Source organism: Nelumbo nucifera, chromosome 3 (genome assembly GCF_055504915.1).
Source record: "Nelumbo nucifera cultivar China Antique chromosome 3, China Antique-T2T, whole genome shotgun sequence".
NCBI lineage: Eukaryota > Viridiplantae > Streptophyta > Magnoliopsida > Proteales > Nelumbonaceae > Nelumbo > Nelumbo nucifera.
In genome coordinates, this window is record NC_142651.1 from 6,746,430 (window position 1) to 6,769,765 (window position 23,336).

General features: G+C 36.4%; 2 protein-coding genes across 3 annotated transcripts; both read right to left on the bottom strand.

The window, feature by feature from the left end:
• Nucleotides 1–405: 405 nt before the first annotated feature.
• Nucleotides 406–6,979, bottom strand: LOC104593034 (28 kDa ribonucleoprotein, chloroplastic-like). Its single transcript, XM_010252673.3, has 4 exons — nucleotides 6,312–6,979; nucleotides 6,109–6,210; nucleotides 1,658–1,939; nucleotides 406–720 (listed from the first exon to the last, which is right to left on the bottom strand). The coding sequence occupies exons 1-4, from the start codon at nucleotides 6,852–6,854 to the stop codon at nucleotides 655–657; spliced, it is 993 nt and encodes a 330-aa protein (XP_010250975.1). The 5' UTR covers nucleotides 6,855–6,979; the 3' UTR covers nucleotides 406–654.
• A 1,206-nt stretch (nucleotides 6,980–8,185) lies between these two features.
• LOC104593035 (putative galactinol--sucrose galactosyltransferase 2) lies at nucleotides 8,186–12,842 on the bottom strand. Of its 2 annotated transcripts, none has more exons than XM_088902172.1 (14): nucleotides 12,422–12,842; nucleotides 11,666–11,925; nucleotides 11,453–11,543; nucleotides 11,287–11,335; nucleotides 11,074–11,165; nucleotides 10,838–10,945; nucleotides 10,605–10,724; nucleotides 10,109–10,519; nucleotides 9,885–10,026; nucleotides 9,456–9,523; nucleotides 9,225–9,359; nucleotides 8,897–9,123; nucleotides 8,727–8,815; nucleotides 8,186–8,622 (listed from the first exon to the last, which is right to left on the bottom strand). In XM_088902172.1, exons 1-14 carry the CDS (start codon nucleotides 12,715–12,717, stop codon nucleotides 8,320–8,322), a joined length of 2,391 nt encoding a protein of 796 aa, XP_088758298.1. In that variant the 5' UTR covers nucleotides 12,718–12,842; the 3' UTR covers nucleotides 8,186–8,319. The 2 variants fall into 2 exon arrangements, with proteins under 2 accessions (XP_088758298.1, XP_010250976.1); XM_010252674.3 differs by having other exon boundaries at nucleotides 8,186–8,607; nucleotides 12,422–12,841.
• Nucleotides 12,843–23,336: the final 10,494 nt, after the last annotated feature.

Here is a 23,336-nt window from a genome sequence, read left to right on the forward strand (position 1 = left end):
ACATGTGATAGAGAAGAACTACTAATGAGCCAAGGTGGTTGGGCTTATCCACGAGTAGGGTTCACATTTCACTTGCATAGAGCCCAACCTCCTTTCCAAATAAGCCTGAGCTCAAATTGGGTGGATTGCTTTAATTTAAGATTTTGTAAAAATGCAAGTTAATGTAATCTTCCTGTACATACAGAATTTTTGAGATGCACAAACTGTAGCAAAGATCAGTCATGCGATTAGGGGTTGCTAAGTGGAATATTTTTCTCTATCAAAATTCAAACACAGCTGAATCCATCTGCCATGGCAAGCATGATTTCCACAAAGTTTGTATATCACAATAACAACATTCGTGGAGTTATACATTTAATTTTATGCATGACCTGCAACTACAAGCTTCTGCATAAATTCTTCAAATATGGGAAACTTGGTAATTGCATTGAATGCTTAGTGATTACAACCAATATTATATCTTTAACAACTCAACAAAATAAAGGGAAAAGGAAACAATAAACAAGTGAAGAGGCACGTCAAAGAAATGATCTCCAAACGAAAAACCTTGCTATCTCTAGCTGATAAAATTAAACAAAACCAATTGACTATTGAAAGGTAACCTATCACAGTTACAAGAGAGCCAAAATACTCCTGAATATCCATCTATTTAAATCAGAAGGAGCCGCGCCTTGGTCTTTCTTCTGCAACATTCACTCTAATGGCCCTCCCGTCCAAATTCTGCACCAAGAATAACACACAATCAAGTTATATGTTTTATATAAATATCAACCAGAAAGATAGGCCCATTAGTGTGATACAGTTGGTGAAACAATTAAATAATTAATATCTGAGTCTTGGCTACCAGAAAGGAATGGCAAAACAGGATTCATGCAACAGACCCTATATAGTTGGAAGAAGGCTTATAATTAGCAAGAGAAATTATAAGCCTTGATTATATGATGATGATGATGATGATAAGTCTTGACTACCAAATTCTTTCCTTTCATGTTGCATTCCCATGAATATAATTAGCAAGAGAAATTATTCAATGATATAACAAATGTATCAAATAGATCAAGTTTTGGGACCATAACCTATTTCTATAGCATTCAAAAGGAAGCCAACAACTACCCTGCCAGTGAAGGCAAGGATGATGTTATTAAATCCCAGAATGGCATGGTTGATGTCCAAACCAAAATTTAGCCCCCAAATGTTCTCAAAAATGTTCCAATGCATTGAATTCATGGTTGAAACTTAAAGATATACAAAATTAGATGGAAATTTTCATCTATGTCCCACTTGTGTATGCATGATGATGTATAATGCAGGGAAGACCACAGTCACTACAGTGACTAACAAGTTCTACTTAGAAATCTTCAAGGTTGAATCTGAACCCCAGAGAGGACCATCATGACTCAGAAGCCTTCACCCTAGATTTAGTAACTAGGAAAGGTGAAAGGTGCCATGTATAAATCCCAGCACCCTTTTATGGTGCCATGTGTAAGAAAGTGCAATTCTAATAGAATTGATACAGTGGTATCCTTGTGGCTCATTATTCCACTTCAACACTAGATTTATAACTAGGTAAGGTATGGATAAATATTACCCCACCCCAACCCTGGTCTACAACTATCCTAATGGAATCACAGAATTAAAGGAAAGAAATGCATCTTACCTGTCCATCAAGAGCAGCAATGGCATCATCCAACTCAGTTTGTGAGGACATAGTTACAAAGCCAAACCCACGTGAGCGTCCAGTCTCCCTGTCATAAACAACCCTGGCATCCACAACCTTACCATGTTCACTGAATACTTGCTCCAGACGAGCATTATCAACTTGCCATGGCAGATTTCCAACATAGATTCTCAAAGAAGGTTCAAACACTCGAGGGGGTCGCTCTGGCCTGGATCCTCTTGGAGCAGCTTTGTTCACAGTCAAAAGCCTGCCATTTAAATCCTGTACCAAATGCACAAAGCAATAGTTAACTACTAAGAACCAATCAATCCACTATGGTTGCTGCACAGACTTTAAGCAAGTAAATGCAACAGAACAGAAACTGGTGTAGCATGATTACAAATGGTTGGCATGCTCAGAAGTGGAACATGTCATGAGCACCCTTTTTTAGGAGGCCCTATTTGTACTAAATCCATTATACAATTGTTCAGTAATATTCTGCCATTACTGGTTTAAAAAATCAGCATGGGTGAAGGAGAATATGCAGGATTAAATAAATTAAGACTGCCTCAAGCACCTATGGGACACCAAGAAGGTTAAGCTGCTTTTCATCAAAGATGTCATTGCTGTTGTAATTGTCATGGTATACACTGCAAGTGCACTTTTGTCTTTCTATTTTTAATTGTACTGCCACCCAAATATAAATAATATTCTGGGCGCCACCAGCCTAGTTTTTTGGCTCTCAAATCTCTCTCTCTTTTCTCTTCTCCTCTCTATTCTCTTTTCTCTTCTCCTCCTCTCTATTCTCTTTTCTCTTTTCTTCATTCTCCCTTGAATTCTTGTTGGATAGTAATTGCAATAATGAGTGCTTCATTCTTCCCAGGTAAGCCAACACAGCAGGCAAGTCTATTATTTCATAGACCAACTTGACCTAGTTCACTAGTTGCAGTTTCGGGTCCAGCATCACAGTAGTCTAAAGAGATATCTATCCCATCAAAGCAATGGTTATCACAATAAAATTACTCAATTTTCCCTAGTTTATCTGAAAGTAGCAATAGCAAAAGCTGTTTCATCCAAAAGCAACTCCACAGAGTTCTACCCCTTTTACTAAGCTTTTTAATATGCCATGCTTCAAGTGCATGCTGGAAGGATTGTGGAAAACATTATCTTACTCCCAAGATTTAAAAAAAAAAAAAGATTCAGAGTAGACAGCTAAATTTATAATGGTAATATTGGATAACTGATGGATTGGTTCACACCAACATAAAACAACACAAGGGGATGATCCTGGATATCCAAGCCTCTGGCAAATAATTTATCTTTGATTAAGACATTTAAGTACTTGACTGAAATGGCCATCCACATCATAAAAGCAATTTTGGAAGGGATTTTGAGTCCCATATTTGGGCACTAGGAAAATCTGGCTGCTTTTTTTCAATTGGAAAAGGTAACTTCATTACTGTAAAATTAATATACAATTGTCAACCCCCAAGATAGAAGTTGATCCCAAGTAATTTGAATTACAGAACTGCCCAGAGCAAACTTTCCCTCACTGTCCCTTGTTTGGCTAAGGTATCAGCCAGACCATTAGCTGATCTTCTTATCCACTTGAAGCCTGCATCAAGCTCCCTTGTTATATTGAGAATTTCCCGTATGGGCTGTCAATACAAATATGCTCCCAACTTGTCTGATTGCAGCCAGTCCATTAACAATTTAGAATCTCCTTTTATCTCAACTTGGTGTAACCCCAATTGCTTGGCATATTTTACACCTTGAAGCAGAGCCATCACTTCTGCTCCCAGTGAGTCTCCCACCCCTATTCTCTGAATACTCTCCCTATACCTTAAGGCCCTGGGTTACCTCTAGAGCTCCCATCAAAGTTCAACTTTATTCTTTGTTGTATTGGAGGGGACCACATTTCCTGCACAATAGGTTTTATAGAGGTTGTAGCTGCCACCACTCCCCAATTCCTAAATATGCCCTCAGCTGGGAAATCTTTAAACAAATCTGGCTTCAATAGACTATGCAGCCTTCTAAAACAGGATTTAGTTCTTAAGACATGAGCGGAGTCCCAGAGCCATACCCCAGAGTTTCCAAAATCTGTTCATAGGGATTTATTTTCCAGTTCCAATATAAGTGATGGCATATCATCATCCTCCCAATCATTTAAATTTTGTAACAGGTCCAGAGACCAGTATACTCAATGGGGACCAACTGACCAAGCACATAACATTCACTTATAAAAGTTTCTTTATTTCTGGAAATGGCAAGGATACAAGAGAAGAGCTCTTTGAGAGAATAGTTGTCACATCATGGGTCACTCCAGAGACCAGTCTAAACCTTTCTGTACTGCACAACCTACAAAATTCTAACCATTTTTTATTCCCAACCTGTACAGCTGTGTTTCAACATCCATATTTTCAAGCAACTACTTAAATACAAAAAAGAAAAAATAAATGCTTGATTCCTGACCAAATTTCCACCACCACTTCCCTAATAATGACAAGTTGTCATAACCACCATAAAACCAAGCCACCCTCCTTTTTTTAGAGATTTTTCCCCACTCTACCAAGTTAAACTTAAACTTGTTCTGCCATCCTTTCCATAGACAATTTCTATGGAACTTTTCCAATCTCATAGCCATTTCAGTGGGAATGGGGAGCAAAGATAGAAGGCAAATTGGCAAAGCACTTTCTAACTTTAATATTGCCACCCTTCAATAAATACCTGACATTACATGATGCCAACCCTCTTTCAAAGTACTCTATTATCAGTTCCCATATTTTCCCCTCCTCTCCTAACATCATGGGAGGTTGGGTTCTGTCTTTACTTATTTTAATAAATTGCTGCTTCATTGTTGGCTTGTTGCTGATCAAAAAAAAAAAAAAATTACAAGGATAGAAATATAAGAGCAGCATTGCCCCAGCATAGCCCCCTCTCTAGGATCACCAAGCAAGACTAAGTTGTATGTACACAATATATACCACAAGATGTCCTGTATATGTAAGCATGATTAAAAAGAGAAAATAAAGATTAGAAATAGATGTATAAGTCAGTCAAACAATGCTAAGAAAACAAAGATTTCTTATAAGTATCACAAGTTTACTATTCATGTCCAAATTTTACGAAACAACTTGAGGTTATCTGTCATAAATTACAGATATGACAAATAGGACAGTCCCCTCAAGTGTCACATCAGTATCAGTCTCTGCACATTGAGCACAGGTATGGCACCTATTTTGAAGTGCATATGTAACGTAGGAGAAAACTGAATAAAAGTTAACCTTTTTTCCCAGGTTAGAGTTTGTAAGATTAGGTATAACACATAAGTTTAAGGAAAACCCAGCCCTTTTGCAGCCCTAAGCCCCTAGCTTGGGGGTTGGGATATTTTGAGCTATAGCATTGTAAGGGAAACTTTGCGAGTGTGAGCTTGTCTTACATTGCCGATCACAAGCCCAGATAAAGGAGGAGCAGAATGGAGTGTAGAAACAGGATTTCATGTAGCCAACCCCATATAAATGGGACAGGTCTTAGCTGATGGTGATGATGAGTATTGTAAGGGCAAAAATGGATCATGGTGATGATGAGCATTGTACATGAACCATGAAGCCAATGCAAGTATCTGCACTATAATAATAACAAAGATATGTTACAAAGAAGATGAGATGTTTTTGAGGCTGCCCTCAATTGACCCCCCCCCCCAGGCAACTACTCGTCTATGGGATAGGAGTTCTGCAAGGCCTCTTCACCCTTCAAAAACAAGACATCTACATAGCAGACCGTAGAAGAGATTAAAAAATAGTACAAAACAGAATATCAAGGAGAACATAGAAACATATTGGAATTGCCATATACAAAACAATCAGATGCTGCAAGCAGAGAAGAACATTCATCAAAATGATATAGTAAGGCTGCATTTGGAAACGATGCAAATAAGTGTGAATGAAAATATGTAGAGTGTAAAATGGTTCATATAAATTGCAAAATTGGGTTAGTTTTGCACTGACAAACTTACCTTCTTACCGAATAGACTTTTAGCTGTAATGGATGCAAACATGAATTCCAATAAAGCATGTGTTTTTTTTTTTTATCAAAAGCCCACTTGAATGCAAATTTACTTCTTTTTTATTGATGTACTTTTACATCTTATTATCAATGTAAATATGCATTGATCTGTCATTTGTCAATGCATAAATGTAATCTTGCCAAACATGAACAAAAGTGAACCAGAGTGCAAATTTACCCTGAACTGGGATTTGCACTCTATTTGCATCGTTTCCAAATGCAGCCTAAGGGAAAAGTTCCCTTCACACGCATATCCATGTATAACAACATTTTCACACAAATAAGCACTTCTCTACAAACCAGCTACAACAAAATACTTGGAAAAAGAAGCAGTATGAAGATTTGTTAAATAGATGAATGGATTAAAAGGAATGACAAATACTTACGTAACGGTTGAACATTTCCACAGCTTTCTCCGCTTCTTCCACAGTTCTCATTGTGACGAACCCGAACCCACGACTCTGATCTGTTTCCCGATTGTAAATTACCTATAAATAAAACAAAAGAATAAAGTCGGTACTAAAAAATTCCAATCTTCTAATAATTACATAAGTGCAGAAACGAAACATCAGTAGTATAAAACAGTTACCTCGGCAACCTCAACAATTCCAGCCTGATCGAAAAGCTGCGCCAACTTCTCACTGTCCAAGTCATAAGGTAAATTGCCAACAAAGAGTTTTGCCTCTTCCGGTGGCTCCGGATAAGAGACAGTCTCTTCGACGAACCCATCCACGCCGCTCTCAGCTCCATCTTCAACACCACTTTCTTCTGTAGCCGAGTCGTCTGCCTCCCCTTCCCAGTCCGAGAGAAGAGCTTCAGTCTCCTCACCCTCTTGATTCTCCCAATTCAACCCCTCTTCTTCAATTTCGTTCTCTTCCTCTTGCTGAGCCCAGTCGGAAGTCTGAGCGACTAAAGCGATTACGTTTGACGAAGAAAACTTCTTTCTCAAAGATACACATGAAGGAAATGGAAGAGAAGAAGAGGAACAGGATAGGTGAAGAAATTTAATCGGTTTAGAAGGAAGAGAGAGAAAGTGATGTGAAGCTTTGGGGATGAAGAGGGTCGAGATAGAGGATAGGCATCCGTCCGCCATTGATAGAGGCTTGACGAGAGATGTAGTTACAGAGGCCATGATGGCTGAGAGAGAGAGGGGTTTGGGAGGGAAGAGGATAAGGAGCAGAATGGAGGGGTTTAGAGGGGGTGGAGCAAAAAGGGCGATGGGTTTATTAGGCTTGTGAAGTGGGTGGACCGTGGATGGTCCAAAGCCCGCCAGAAGGAGGAGGCATTGTTTCTGGATAGAGTAATAGACATGTGATTGAATCCTTGTGTGGAGAGGGGGGAAGAGAGATATTTTCTTTTTATGTTGAAAAGTAAAAAAAGAAAAATTGATAAAAGTACTTTTAAAGTTTTAAGTTTTGTGATTTTTTTCTCTTCTCTTACATCTATCCACGGAGAATGTTGTTCTAACATATTGAATCGCGAGATATGAGAAATGGTTATTTTACAATCTTACACCTGTGGTTGAGAATTTTGTTTAATAATTTAATAAATTGATTAAAAAGTAATGAAATGATAATAGATTTATAAAGTAATAAAAATAATAATAATTAATTAAATAATTATAAAGAATTTAATTATTAATTAAAAACTAGCTAAAATAATTTAATGATTAAAATTTCTTAATTATTTAATAATTAATAACTAGATATTATTTCTATTAATTAATTAATAATTTTAGTAATTATCATAATTTCTTAATCCAATGTTTAAATAATATTAATATTTTATTATGAATCATTTGTTTATTATATTATATTTTTAATCATTTAAGTTAATAATATATGATTAATTATTAACAAAGTATTACTTATTTATTAATTTATTGATAATTATTTAGTAGTTAACTATTAATTAATAAGTATTTATTAATTATTATGAAATCATTAATTATTTAATATTAATATTATCAAATATTTAATAATAATTATGAAATCATTAACTATTAAATAATATTATATTAATAAAATAATTATTAGATAGATTATCTTAGACTCATAGTTAATAGTATATACGTAATTAGTAAATAATATTATGTTTAATATCAAATAAATGTTAAAGAATTATTAAATAATATTATATATGAACACTAACTATTCATAACTATTAATTAATTATGCAATTGTTACTATTAATAATTATTACGTACTATAATTAACTGCTGATCAGGATAAGATAAATGGGAATGAGAAGTAACAAATGGGAATATTTTATATTGCTTTGGATAAATTATTTTAATATGAATGGAATCTGCAAAAGTAGCCTTCGAGGATCTTATGATTTTTCAATTTTAGTATAAATAATAGAGGTGAGATTTATTGTATGAAAATATTCGTTGTTCATTGCAAAATGCTTGCTAGATGGTGTGTGATTGATATTTCATGACCCACGATTAATAAAATGTCATGTTTGCAACTGGAACACATTAAGATTTAAGATTGATCCTCGTTTTAATTACAAGGAATGTTACATCCTGTTGTAATCAAACCATATTAAGGAACCTCAAATCATAAAAAGGATTGCATCTGTCTGTGCACACATCAATACATAATTTCTATTTCTCTCAAATTGCTTTCATTCTGAAGACCAAGCTTTAAGGTCAAGAATGAATTGCTGGCATTATACTTGAATTCCTCCTCCTTTGTATCCACCAAACAACATCTCGGTTTTGAGCTTGAATATGCTCCAAAACGACCACATCCTCTGGCTTTGATTTGTATTGTGCATCCTGAATGATCCTTTATGCATTTCAGTGCTTCAATAGCTCCTCCAGAGTTGTACATGTCCACTAACCCAATTGGTGCAAATTGAACCTTTTCATCATATTCCTGATAGAATGATTTCTACTAACATTCAACCCATTTGTAAAGACAAAATTCAATGCATGGAATTGAGATGGAACCAGAATAGAAATTGGCATGAAATTAGATGTTAACAACTGTCTCACCCTTATTGGAGATACAGTATAGATTTCACATTGTAGAACATCCAGAGTAACCCCAAAACTTCCTTCTCTTGGTAACCTCAAAAGGTGTCCTGAATTTATGAGATTGTAAAAACTAAGGCATTGTGGTTAATCAAGGAATAGTTGGCTAGGATGTGACAACAGAAACATACCTGAATTGAAGGCATATACTGCACAATCTCCAATCCAATTTTCATCTGCAACCTGTTCTAGAAATTCCACGTTGTTGGGACTGACATGGCCTGAGATTTGTGAAAGCTTAGATTCTGATAGGGGTTCATTGTTAGCTATCTCCTTACATGACCAATTTCCTGCTCCTTGGCAGTTAAAAACGCCTATAACTCCAGATAGTTTGTTCAAATTCCATATCTTCAGCAGGCTGCAAGAGTTGATGCATATAATGATTAGGGTAGACGAACAATATTGAATTGATTAACTTGATTTTTGCTAGTTCAAAAGGTGGTATCAAATACAACTTACCTTTTCCCATCCATGACTGGGTCCTCAAATAGGCAATCTCGAGTTGGCCGGCCAGCATATCTAGCTCTCAGAACAGATCCATCTGGTAGTACCAGCTTTTTAAGGATTTTGAAATCATGGGTTCCTGGCTTGTCACTAAACAAAGTATGTAGATTAGTAAAGAACTTTCCACCATGCATCCTTGATGCTTTAGTAGGATACTCAAAGCTGTTGTCATGACTCATGAGTTACCTTACATATACCCCACACCCACCTAACGCTCTTGCTGCACCATGGAACTCAGCTGTGGCATGGTTGCTCTGAAATAAAGAAAGAAATTCTCATAATTTCTGCATTGCTGAGGACTGAATACTGAAATTTTACAAGTAGTTGAACACAAAAAAAGTGCAAACACAGAGGTCCTTACTCCTCACAACATAGCTATATTTTGATTAAATAATGATGAACTGTAGAATAAAACAAATTGCAATGCTCTTTAACTGAACATATAGTATTTTAAGAGTTGAAAACCATTATGATTTGAGATTCTAGTTTCATAGTTTACTCTGTGGAATACCCACCAAAATAATTGATTTGACTAAAGCATTTAAACCTCGCAATATGAGCTTTTGGTGTAAAGAAGAAGAAAGGCAGTGAATTTTTTTATGGAACTAATCTTACATGGAACATGTCCCAGTCGGGAACAACGATCTCTCCTAGAAGAAGACTGTTGAAAGAAACAGAAGCAATATGTAAAGTCTGTAAGGTAGGCTCTCCTGGCATGAAATCTTCTGATGCTCTTGCAACTGCACTTCTCCTTGAACTGCAAGAGGGACACAGTAATTACAAGATGACACTAAACTCTAAAAGCTTATATTGCACCAATAGAAATATAAGATTGTCACCTGTAAATGCAATCTGAGTTGTGACTCATGCAGCAAATTAAGTTATTGTCTTTAAAGTTCTTATCAATTGATTCTTCAAGGGCATGCTGGTATTGTCTAGTCAATGAGACCCGACCACCATATCCAGTACCTAGTGTTTCTACTAGGTTCTGTACATCCACCTTCACTCCATCTACTCCACTATTAGAAAGGTAACTATGAAGATCATTGTAGAAGTCATATATTTTTGTTGGGTCAATTATTCCAACTCCATATTTCTCCAAGCTGTCCATGGCAATATCTCTGACGTTCCCCACATTACCAGGAGACTGGACTGGATATGCAATCTTGGGATTGTATTTCTTCATTGATTTGGATGTTGGGAGAAGCCCTCCCCAATAACCAACCAAAGCATGCCACACATAAACGAATCTGTAACATCAGGTAAACCTTTAAGATCCAGAAATTTTTGTAAGTCTTTAAAAAGGAAATTTAGAGACTGGATTAGAAGCATTACTTCAGGCCATATCTCTCCTTAATGTCTTTGATGAACTCTTGGAAACTCTGACGTGAACTGTCAGAGTCCACATCCTTGAATTTATTGTTCTCCTTGATGTCAACCAATCGGGTAGCAAATCTGGCCAAAAGAAGAAGTGAGTGAGAGAAGTATAATTTTAATGCATGTATGAAGACCACAAAGCAAAGGATTCCTGAAAAAGGACTAGCATGGAAAAAAATGGATGAACTTACTGTGTCCCTTCAATGTGAGGTTTACCTTCTCTATGGAATTCATTTATCGTTTCTTGCCACCCATCATCAATGATAAGGAACCTTGGTGGACAACCTCCTTGTGCCAAACTGTAATGTAGGAGCAAAGATTTTAATTCTTAACTTACTAATTTGAACCTTGTTAGAGAATTCTGTAGTGATCACTTTCAATAAAAGTTGAAGTATCAAGGTTGTAATATGCATTATCTTACGAATACCTCTCTAGACCCTCTTTGATTCCCTTTGGGTTGACTGCAGTGTAGAAAGCATCCCAAGTGCACCATCCAAACCAATCTAAGTTTGCAGGAATCTGGCCATAATCACAATATATTAATTCAAATAGAACCTCAGTCACCCCTTTAATAACCACAGATAGAGGAATGTCGAATCGCATATAAACTGTGGGGTTATGAATTTGGGTTTCTACTTACTTTCTTGTTCTCAATGTGACTGAAGGTACCCTTGTGCTTCTCCAATATCCTACACATTCACAGTAGGAATTTTAGGACTTCAACATCCATCACCTGATAGTGATATAAATTGCATGCAGTGTACTATTGATTAAGTAATCTTAATCTTAGTTTGAGTTGAACGCACTTGATAGAATGCTTCAAAAGCTCAAACGGATTATCCCCAGAATTGATGAAAACAGCTTCCAGAGTTTGAGAGCATTGAACATCGGGATCCCCTGGAGCAATTAATCATCATTTGAGAATCAAAAACTGTGATATGTTGGAACTCCAGAAACTGAAAATAGGAAAACATTTCTAGATTTGAAACTAGTAAAAATGGAAAAAAAGACCAACTGACCACTTTCAATGCAAAACTGGAGCTGATTATTAGAATTCCCCTGCAAACATGTTCGGAATTGGCCATCCAACACGGGTAGTATTAGTATAAAGAAGTTTTCAGCAGTTGGTTTAATAGTCTCGTCATCATGGAGGCCAGAATCTTCTCTGGCTTCCAAAAGTAACATCTGAGTTTCGAGGGGAACATCACTCCCAGATTTTCCAACACGTGGTATCATCCACCAGATCTTGAATCTGAAGAGACTTAAAAATCTGTATCCCCTGCAATGCTCATTAGAAAACCAAATCATACCTTCAGAATTTGTATTAGAAAGAAGAGGTGCCTACGTTTTTACAGAACTTAAGAGACATGTGCCGCTATAGAATGGCTAACTGGTTTTGCTGTTTTTCTGTTTGTTCAATAAATTTTCCGTTCTCTTTACAAAATTAGCTCGACTAACCGTTAAAAGAAATAAAAATCCAAAACACGATTCGAAATGAGTGGACTATATAAAAACATCTCCTCCTGCTCTTTCAATTCATTTCTTCATAACTCATTTTTCTAATATCCCTCCAACTAAAAAAGAAAAAAATAGATTCATACGAAATAAGTAAGCCCAGCAGAACCCCTTAAACTGTTATGGTCATTTGATTTATTAGACATATAAGAACGACAGAACGCATCTAATTTCATCTTAAGCCAGATACAAATACACAAATGACAAACCGGAAATCTCTATAGGAAAACATTTATTTATAAAACAGAGGAAGAGCTTACTCGAAAACTCCAAGATTAAAAACGTGGCGAGAACTTGCAGCGTTTGAAGTTGCCCCCACGAAAGCTGAACCACAACCCGCCGGAGAAGTGACAATGTTCGGCGGAACTCCATTCAGGACCACCTTACCGCGCACAGTAAGACACCCATCTCTAATGCTCGGTGTGGCTGTGATTGCCATCTTGTCAGTGGTTGTTTTCTTACACCAAAACCTACACAACTGCCTTGATCGGTTGAGACCAGCAAAGAGAGTTGAAGATCTTAAACTGTATGACGACGAACTCCAGATGGACAACATTCTCGACGAGGTAGGTATAAGGGTATTTATACATAATTTTTTGAACTGTATGCCTCTGCCTCTGCTCTGTTATGAAATAGTGAAATTAGACCGTGGCCTCTAGAAATCAGGAAAGAGATTTAACTCAAACTGATGGCTGATGCATCGACGGACAAAAGTTTCCCTGTTTTGAGATCGACGGTGAATACAAGGCCCTGCACTGGTCAAAGCTCAAATTACAATCTACTCTTTTATTTTGATTCAAAGTTTCGTAATCTGGAAAGTTCGGGGATTGGACCTGCCTGGAGTTTGATAATCTCAAGTGATGACATGCGGCAGACTGACTCGGTGATGACTAGGATTGATGGTCAAGCTTATCAGTCACGTTGAGTCGTTGACTTTCCTAATACGTTTGCTCAACTATTTGATGGTCAAAAGTGCCATTCACTGTTTGTTAAATTTTCAAAATATGACACTCGAGCGAAACATCTTCCTTGTTTTACAGACGAACTAGGACTCAGAAAGCGGTATCGGGTTCCGTTACAATGTTCGAAAACAAGGAACGGCTCGGTACCTTGTGATCGTCAACGAAGTTGCCACCCGTTTAGGTTTAGCAATTGAGCGCGCTGTAGTGCGATCGTCTGGCGACCTATACCGGAGGTCCGGACTTCAACCAAACACAGAAAAATTCCGGTTACCCCACCCATCAAGGATTTTAGCGTGCCCAATTCGAATCACAGTGTTAAAAGATTCTCTCACAAGAAGATGTACGAATTCCAATTCTGGTTGATGGCGGCAGTTACCGACGACCCACAAGCGCAAAGTGGAAGTTGAGACAGACATTCACTCTGAAGGAGATGTACGAATCGGACTACATTCTTAATAGAGGAGGAGAATATCAACCCAGATGATGAGATATATTATGGCTGAATTGAAGTATCTCATTCGAAGCTAATTTTGGTTAAAGTGGTAATCATGGCAACCAAGATTGTGTGCTGGATCGGCAATGGAAAGATGAGACTGAAATCTCCAATCAAACCCATAACAGGCTAACGGCTTTTATAGAACCCAGTGTCCTTTACTTTACATATATGATGAGAATATGAGATGAGACTGGCTAACAAGAGCTTCAGGTTAGATCAGAGAACTCGAATATTTGGCCTTTTTAAGTTAAGGACATTTTTGTCCTTTAACCACAGAAAAAATTCCAACCGATTGGTTTATGACCATTTTGATCTGTACATCTTTAAAAATAAAAAAGAGGACATTTCAGATTAAATAAATTTGTTATATGGCACTGCGTTCTATCTGGTTGATGGTTAGACTGATGATCATAACGGTCGATTTTCATCTACCACCATTAAATTAAAAAAAAAAAAACGTGTTATTAATTTATCACGACATGGAACCTTGTCACTCACACCTCACACGTGGAGTCAAAAGTAATGCCACCAGATATAAGGATCTCCTGGACTCTCGACGCCTGGGGTGTCAATGGACCAGTTTTGGGTTGGACTTCGTCCAAATCAAAATCCATTTGGATAGATTGGACGGGTCAATAAGTCATTGAATTTGGATAGATTGGACGGGTCAATAAGTCATTGAATTTGGATGGATTGGACGAACCAATATGGCATATTAGATTGGACCTGGTCCATCCATGATAAATTTATATTGGATTGAATCAATATCTGGTCTATTGATAAAAGATAAGAACATAATTGTTAATGGACCAAGTTTGAGTTGAAACCAATATAAATTAACAGGAATTTGAACAGATTGAACAAGTCTCTGAACCGGTCCAAAATGGTCTAAAATATCCATTGGATTGGATTAAACCAAATCCATTTGTAATACTCACATTGGACTAGACCGGATTAGACCAAATCCAATCCAATTGACACTCCTACTTAGACGGCCGCTTGATGGGGGGATCGACCACGAATTCAATGAATGGAAGAACTTTTATACCATTAACTTGGGTAGTGTCAAGTTTAGTATCCTAAATGTGTCATTGCAGTACTCAAATTTTCAAAAACAGTGTCAAGTTGGTTAAAAATCAGTATTGCCTTTATTGTTAAGAACATCAACCGCAGCTTCTCAAATACCAAGAAGCCGTTTGATGGCTTTGTGGACAAAACCAGCGCAAGGGGAACACGTCATTCCCAAATCTGCATTGAATCGGAGATGTCTAATCTCCTCCGGTTGCACTTGCTTTGGCATATTGTTCTTTCTAACGAAGATAAATATACAATGAAAGGGTTAAGACGTAATTCCAGTTGCAGTTGCTTTGGCATATTGTTCTTTCCAAGGAAGATAAATATACAAAGAAAGGGTTAAGACGTAATTCCAGTTGAACTTGCTTTGGCTATGCCCAATCGCAGATGGCTAATCTCTTCCCGTTGGCTACTATCTTCTTTAAATCAAACCAAATCATATGTCAGTATGCCACATAATTATGGCTGGGTTGCTGCTTTGAAATCTCTTTTGTTTATTGGGAAATTGTCAAAAACTCATCATGAATTTTTAATATTTTTCTTAAATTCATCACAACTTTTCAAAATGTCTAAAACTCATCTTGTTAGTAAGTTTTTATTTTTCAAAACTCACCTTCCCCTGGTGCACCATTAATACTTTTTAACAGAGGTGTTCATGTCAGCATAAATAACAATTTTCATGACCAAATTACCCTTGAATGGTGAGTTAGAGGAAAAGTGGTCTTTTTCGGTTTTCAATTTTCTTGTTTTTTTTACATTTTGAGTGTTTTGTTATAATTTCCAATGTTTTTTTATAATTTCTGTTTTTTTACGTTTTTCTATTTTCTACAATTTATAAATTTTCTTGTATTTGTTGTTATTTATTTACAATTTCTGTGTTTTTATATAATTTTTGGTGTTTTTTCTACAATTTTTATTTTCTAATTTTGTTTTTCAATTTCTATAGTTTCTATAATTTAAAAACATTTTTTTGTTTGCAATTTCTATATTTTTTGTAATTTCTATGTTTTATGTATTTTATATTTGAAATATTTTTTGAACTTTCTCCATTTTTCATGTCTAAATATTAAAATGGTAATATATTAAAACCCGCTAATTTATTTTGTATATATTTTATATTTTTTTATGAAGGTTAAAATGGTATTATATTAACACCCGTTAATATGTTTAACGTTAAGTTAGTAACATGGTGAATTTTAGACATTTTGAAAAATCGTGATGAATTTAAGAAAAATGTTGAAAACTCATGATAAGTTTTAAATAATTTCCCTTCTTTATTTAATTTTTGTTTTTCAAAAATTTCAAATATTACTGTCACGCACGAATGACTCCTTCACCAGTCACTAGGGTATGTTGGTTGTTGCAATTAGGATGGGGAAATGGGAATATTCTCCATTAGATTCCCATTTTCATGTGTTTGTTCACTTGGGTAGGGTGGGAAAATCGTGGGACGTTGATTTTCAAAACCAAGGATGTGGGGTCGCACTGAAATGATGTGACCCCGATGAGAAGAGAAAATTGTGAGAAGAAAATATCGACTTTTGACTGAAGCTTCACAGCCGTCCTCTCACCGTCTCCTTGTGTCTACAGCGTTCAAGTCTCCAACAACATTTTCGACGATATCCGACCAAGATAAAACCAGATCCATGACCATCGAATAAAGGAGATTATCTTTTTCACATTTTTGGCATCACCGATCTCCTCATGCCGTTGGAAAGACGTGGTAGATAGTCAGCTAAAAGCCATTGTTTCCGGCGGTATAAAGGTAGATGTTTTACAAATCTGCACTTCTCCACTTGTTCCCGTTAAAATGCGTCAAGGTGTTTATGCATTTTTCTGGGTTCAAACCTTCCCGTTAAAACGCATCAAGGTAAGAGTTTTCTTCCCTTAGATATGTTTTTCCAATGAGATATGTTTCTCTTCCCTCAGATTTGTTAAAACAGGTCCCAATTATTCTTCTTACTTTTTTTATTTTTATATGTTTTCTCGTTGGGGTGAAGAACTCCAGATATTGCGTCTCCCTTGTGTCCTGGTGAAAACCCTTCCTACATGCTCCTACTTTTCGATTTTTGCTGAGGTATTTGATTTATAAATATATTATTATTTGTTAATTTTTTTCTTGGCATTCTTCTTTTACTAATAGAAAAATGTTGATCACTAAACGTATATATTACAAAGCCGTCTATGTAAAACATCTTCTTTCACTCTATACATGAAACACCTTACAACTTAGTTTCCCCCTTTCTACTCAAATAAGTCAAGTGTTTAATAGATAGGAAATAATCCCAAAAAAAGTTTGGTAGATATGATATATGTTAATAAATGAAACCCCAAGCTAAAAGATTTGATTCATAATACAGAAATTCACTCTTTAATAGAGTTCTAAAATCTTACGTTCTTAGACAAATATTGATGGTGCGCGATTTGGATGTTCTTAGCTGTAGGGCAGTTCGGACGATAATCCGCTTTGCTAGCCGGTCAAACTGCAAAAGAAGAAGGCTTAGAGGACCTGGGGTGACTTACCCGGTCTGAGTGTTCCGATGCTTAAGTTAGTACTTTGTGTGTGAGTTGGAAACTTGAATGCTAGAAGGCTAGTGAGCAAATAATCGCGTCTACCTTCTAAGGTTGAAGGTAAGGCCTTTATATAGGCATTGTTTGGCATGGGCTTCATGCATTGTGTCCGAGATCTCCGGGAAGACGTGCCTAACCGGTCCGAAGTCCTCGGAGGTAGTCGTGCATGTAGACCAGTCTTTGCGCCTTATTCGGTTTCCTCCGAAACATTCGGTGTGGGAGCCAACTTCCAAGTGACGGAATGCATGCAAAATTGGCCAGCGATCATGTCTCGCAAGTCGCAACCTAGACCTCAATCAAGTTGGCAAGCCCTCAAGGGAGGTCGCTCATCATGTTGAGGTTACTTTTGACCGGTACTGATGAGGTACCACAGGTCGGCCCTGGATGAAGCGCTGCTAATCGCCTTGAGTTGTGGATGAGGTCGCCAGCTAGGTTTCCACCAGGCCAGTGGAGGTAGGTTGCCAGGTCGGTGGAGGTAGATCACTAGGTGGGCGGAGGCAGGTCACCAACTAGGTTTCCACCATGTCGGCGGAGGTAGGTCACCAGGTGGGCGGAGGCAGGTCGCTAGGTCAGCAGCGGGGGTAGTTCGCCAAGTCGGCGGCAGAGGCAGGTCGCTAGGTCAACGAAGGCAAGTTGGCGGAGGTAGGTTGCCAGATAGGACTCCATCATTTTGGCTAAGGCAAGTCATCGCCTAAGTGGTGTCGGGGTGTCATCCAGCTGTTATGAGATGCCATGTGCCATGATGCCAGTGGAGGGCCAAATCTGCCCTCATTAAATACCATGCCATTGACTTGAACTAGTGGAAGATGTATCATGGAAAATTCAATATTTTCAATGTTCATGATTTTTTTAATATCACAATGTCAACAAAATTCACTTATTACTATGCCATGTCACCCCATAAATAAAGGTTGTGTTGTGGAGTTGGAGAATGTATGTATTTATCGAAATGGAATGAAACCAAGCATCATGCAAAATTTTCTCATCAACTAAACACTTGAAAGCATATTATATAGGATAATGGCTCTAGCAAACAAACATCATCCCATCCTTTCTCAACAACCAAACAAACCAACTTCAGGAATTTCCTGACCCTACTCCTTCCCCACCCTACTTGTCGAGTTGGATTCGAGCTCTATAACGATGTGACTAAAACCCATTAGAGTCCCACGGATACCAAAAGAAGATAAATCATTCACTCTTTCTATTATATATAAGAGAGTGCCAAAGAATTTAATGAAGAATACCAGGAAGCCGTTTGGTGGCTTTCTTGACAAAAATGCATTTCAACTCCAATACTTCCATCTTCTCTTGAACAAGAACACCCTTTGGGTACTTGGGCATCAAAGGGTAATGCAGCGCAAGGTAGAAGACAATGAACAATATCTTAATTTGAATGGTAGTTTTGACAATTTTTAAAAATTTCAAGTTGCATATGTCATCACGTGACCAGATAACTGACGGTCGGTTATCGAAAGGGGTTGTAGTGACACTTTTTGAAAGTTTGTGTACTGTAGTGACACATTTGAAAGTTCGGGTACTAACTTAACACTACCCCCAAAGTTTAGGGTACTAAAGTGAAATTTTCCCTTCAATGAATTTCGGTCGCACCAACGCATCAAATTTTTTATGGGTAAAATATAAAAACCTCTCCCAAAGGTTCTCACAATCTATCATAACCTCCAATGAGATTTGACTTATAGCAATGGAAAAATCTTCGATCTAAAAATCACATGAAATTTTCAATCTACCGGTTTAAAATTTCAATCAATGTACCATTGAGAGACTTTTGTCTAAGTGATTTACCATAAAAAAATGTCAATCGAAAGAATAGTTTACATTGGAAACAAGCAATTGGAAAAGTGCACCGATTTAGAGTTTTACACTGGTCTGCTTTTATATATGAAACAAACACGTATAAATGTGAATCAATGATGAAGTTTTACATTGATTTGCATTTACACCACAATCAAACCTCTTTTCTAGTCTTGTAGTTTTATAAAAGCTTACAGATACCTCTCTTTCATCATTGTTTTAGTAATGAAGTATCTTTTAATATAATTCAAAATGATAAGTTTGTTATTCTAAAGTCTAAACTTCATTTGACCTATGTATTTATAGAATAAAATTACAGTTATTATTTTTAATCTAATTCGGGTATTTTCTTAAATCATAAGAGAAAAAAGTTCTTTTGGAGTTATTTTAGTAAATTTTTACTGAATTGATAGATATAAAAGTAAAATGGATACTTTCAAAAAATTAATGCATTACACTAAGGTTATTATGCATTCAGAACTAATAATAAAAGGAAGGTAACTACGAGTTGATAATAAAAGGAAGATAACTACAAGTTTCTTCAATATTACAGGGGAGGTTTTTGTGAAATGCAACGTTAGGAGAGGTTTTATGATTGTCAACAACCTTAGAGGAAATTTTTATATTTTACGAGTTTTATAATAGACAACAAAGAGAGTTTCAACTGATGGCGTGGAATAATAACTAAATCTGTTATTTGCTCCACTTTACCAGCTCATCTATTTTCTTATCAATTGTTGATTGATGATTTTACTATGCACATAATTTTAGTCACTCCTGGGGTCCTGACTCATCCAAGGACCAAGGGAAATCCTCTTCGTGCAATAAAATAAAGGGGAAATTAGTAACAGATGAATGTACAAAGTACTCTTTGGTTTTCAAAACATAAAGTACCCCGGTGATATCGACCTAATGTGAACCTTTCATAATTTTAATGTGATATATCACCTAATGAGGAGTAATTTGGCCGATCAATCATAATGAAATGCATGGCGAATCTAAACTGTCTAAAGACACCTCGACGCCATGTAGGAATAGGTCAGATTGAGCCAGGTCAGCCTAAATCGGCATGTTGCCCTTTCAGCTAGGCGAAGCATGTCACTTTGGGAGAACAAGCTGAGGACTTCAGGTCCCGGCTTGATCTCCCCAATCTGGCCAACCAACGGACTAAGTAGCCAGTTGACCTCTGGGGTACCAACCTACGTGGCAGGCTGTTCATATCCAGTTAGCACATCCATCGGTTTTGAAATCAACGATGACACGTTGCCCACCTAATAGGGATAACCCCAATACTTGAAGGATTCAGAGAGATTGGATGAGGATCGTCACTGGAGCTGGTGTGACATGCTCTAAGGATAATGGGCCAATAAGGCCTACTGCTCCTGTATATCTTGGGCATGGCTCTTGGACCCTAAGGCATATAAATAGGCACACTCATACCTTCACAAGGTATGCACGATTAAGTGCAATCAAGCCTCTTGCTCACACTCCCCTTTTCTGCTTTCTACTTTCTAAACAATTCTCATAAGTTCGATTAACTTAAGCCTCTTGCAGATTCATCTATCAACCTTGTCCATCAATCATCCGAGCTATCCTCCAGTAGGGAAGTCGAGTGATTTGTGCTTCATCATCACCTAAACATTATGATGGTGCTTGGTTCTATTGTTGTTTACTAAAAAAAGTGGAGTCGGCTCATTGCCACATAGGTGTTTTTTAGGGTTCAACTATGATACTGGAAATACATTATACTCAGAAAACTTATAGCCAATGAATCAATAGGTACCAATCAGGTGGTATTCATCAAATTCATAGGGGTGCTTTAATTGGTCAAATCTCTTCTGATGTTGTGTCTTTCTGGTATCATAGATTTTCCCTTATTTTGAAATGTTGTTTGGTAAATCGTTTATTAAATAAACATTTGTCTTGGTTTGTGTAAAAGCCAAAAATTGGGGGAATCTTCATTTTAATGTTTTCCCTAACACCAAGGCATTTATTTATAATATATTCAGCTTATGTGGATTCTAATGGTGTCTAATGGCACCTAGCTGTAAAACAAGAACAAAAAACGTTTATACACCACTTTTCTCATTTTTCAAGATAAATCATGTACAAAACATTTATTAAATAAACTGTCATTTTTTGCCCTTTGATAAAATCAAATAAATAAATAAATAACTATAGTGCCATGAGCTCAAACTCCTACATTGGCTTTTGCATCTAAAGTGATGTTCTAACTTTTAACGGTTCCATGGCATAGAGACAAAAACAAGGGTGAGATGTGGGTATGATTTTTTACCACCAAGGCTCAGTTTGGAAAGAAAACAAATACAAGTATGTAGAGTGAAAAATCATGTATTTTGTATATATTTATAATGTACATATTTGTATTTGTACTCTTTCCAAATTGCACCCAAAGAAAATAAAAATGTTATTGAGCTGCAATGGAATACATGCACCCACTTTTTTTACCCTGCTTAAGTGCATAACTACATATGGAGTTTGATGCATTAAATAGCTCAACCTTAGAATAATGCAAGTGTAAATAAAGATTATTTGCACTCTTTTCTCAAACTTAACCTAAAAATAAATATTATTAAAAATAAGTCCAACGTTATGGAGATAAGAAACTCATCATCAAAGCCAAGCCTTTCGTTAAGGATTGGCGTAGTTTGAAAACAAATCATGATTAGAAAAAAGGTTCAAAGAAAATGACTAAAGCCGGAAAACATGAAGAAGAACAATTCTTCAGTGAATAGTTAAAAGGAAAAAATCAACAAAACCTCTATAGCTTTGGTCCAACTGCTCTTTATATAGACTTCTTTACATTCTTATGCCTTGTATAAGAAAGTTTCATAATCTAATTAAACTCTCCTTGTTAGAATTATACTAAATCTCATCAAGAAAGAAAGTCCTAATTAAAGACAAATTTAAAATCCTGTTATTATGCTAACCTGATAAATGTGAACCAATATAGATTAGACACAAAAATCCTAAATGAAGCTATCTTGATAAATGCGAATTGAGGTGAGTCATTGAAATCCACCTAATAAATGTTTACTTGGTTGGGGTGAATCTTGTACTGCATTAATGGGCATGTGACAATAGTTTTGCAACTAATTACTTGTTATCCATCATATATTTCACCTGCAACTAGTGAGCAGTAAGCCTTTGATGTTAAAAATAAAAAAAAGAGAGAGAAGAAGGGATGAGTGGTGAGATCCTTTATTTAATCGCCTTGTACCTGGTGCAAGTGTAAAAGAAGGTACCCAAGAATGGGAAAAAAGAGGGATCATATTAATACATAAATTGCAAAGAGGGTGTCATACCAATACACAATGTATAGACAATGAAGTCAATGACAATTATGCTCTTAACTTTCATTTGCAGCAAATGCCTCCTTAACTTTCATTTTGCAACAAATACTCCCATTCGTTGGAGTTTCTGTAGTTAATTTCGAAAAGGATTTTCATTTAGTTGTTTTTCTTTTAATTCCCAAGCTTTTCTGATTTATTTTAATGATTAATGATTTTATTAATTTTTTAAATATAATATTGAAGTCCTCTTAGATTTTTTAATGTTTCCTTTGACTTTTATTGACTTGTTGGAGAAAGGAGTGGATAATTTTTATATTTTAAGATAAGGAGATACATTATGAAACAAGAATTTAAACTTTTTTTTTTTACATGATGTCTTTGTAATTTACCTTTTTTTTTCCAACTTACTATTGTTTTGGCCTTTTGGGTATTGCTAGGAACTTTGCTTATAGGGGTGCAACTTGGGTAAGTCCAACTTGAACTCCAACAAACTCAGTCATCAAATTTACATGAGTTAAATTTGGATTTTAGGGCATCGGGCTCGTCTTTGGCCCAAAAATTTGGACTTATTTACCTATGTATATATATATATATATATATATATTTAATAAACAATATATAAATGCATATATATACGTTTACATGCATCCATATTTTTGTATATTAAACTTTAACGTAGGCTGATTGATCAATCCGAACCCAACCTAAATACATTTCGGATTGGGCTCGGATTAGACAGTTCGGACTTAACCTCAACCTCCACCCTTCTACCCAATATTAGGGTTGAGCCTGCATTGTTCGGCGCAGTCCGCCCGACTTGCACCACTGCGCGCTTTGCTTTCACGTTTATTAGTTGTTTTAGAATTCAGATTAGCTAAACGCTTTAGCTGTTCAGAACGCTGTGAAACCAATGATAAAGTTACACGCCCAGGGTCATTGTCTC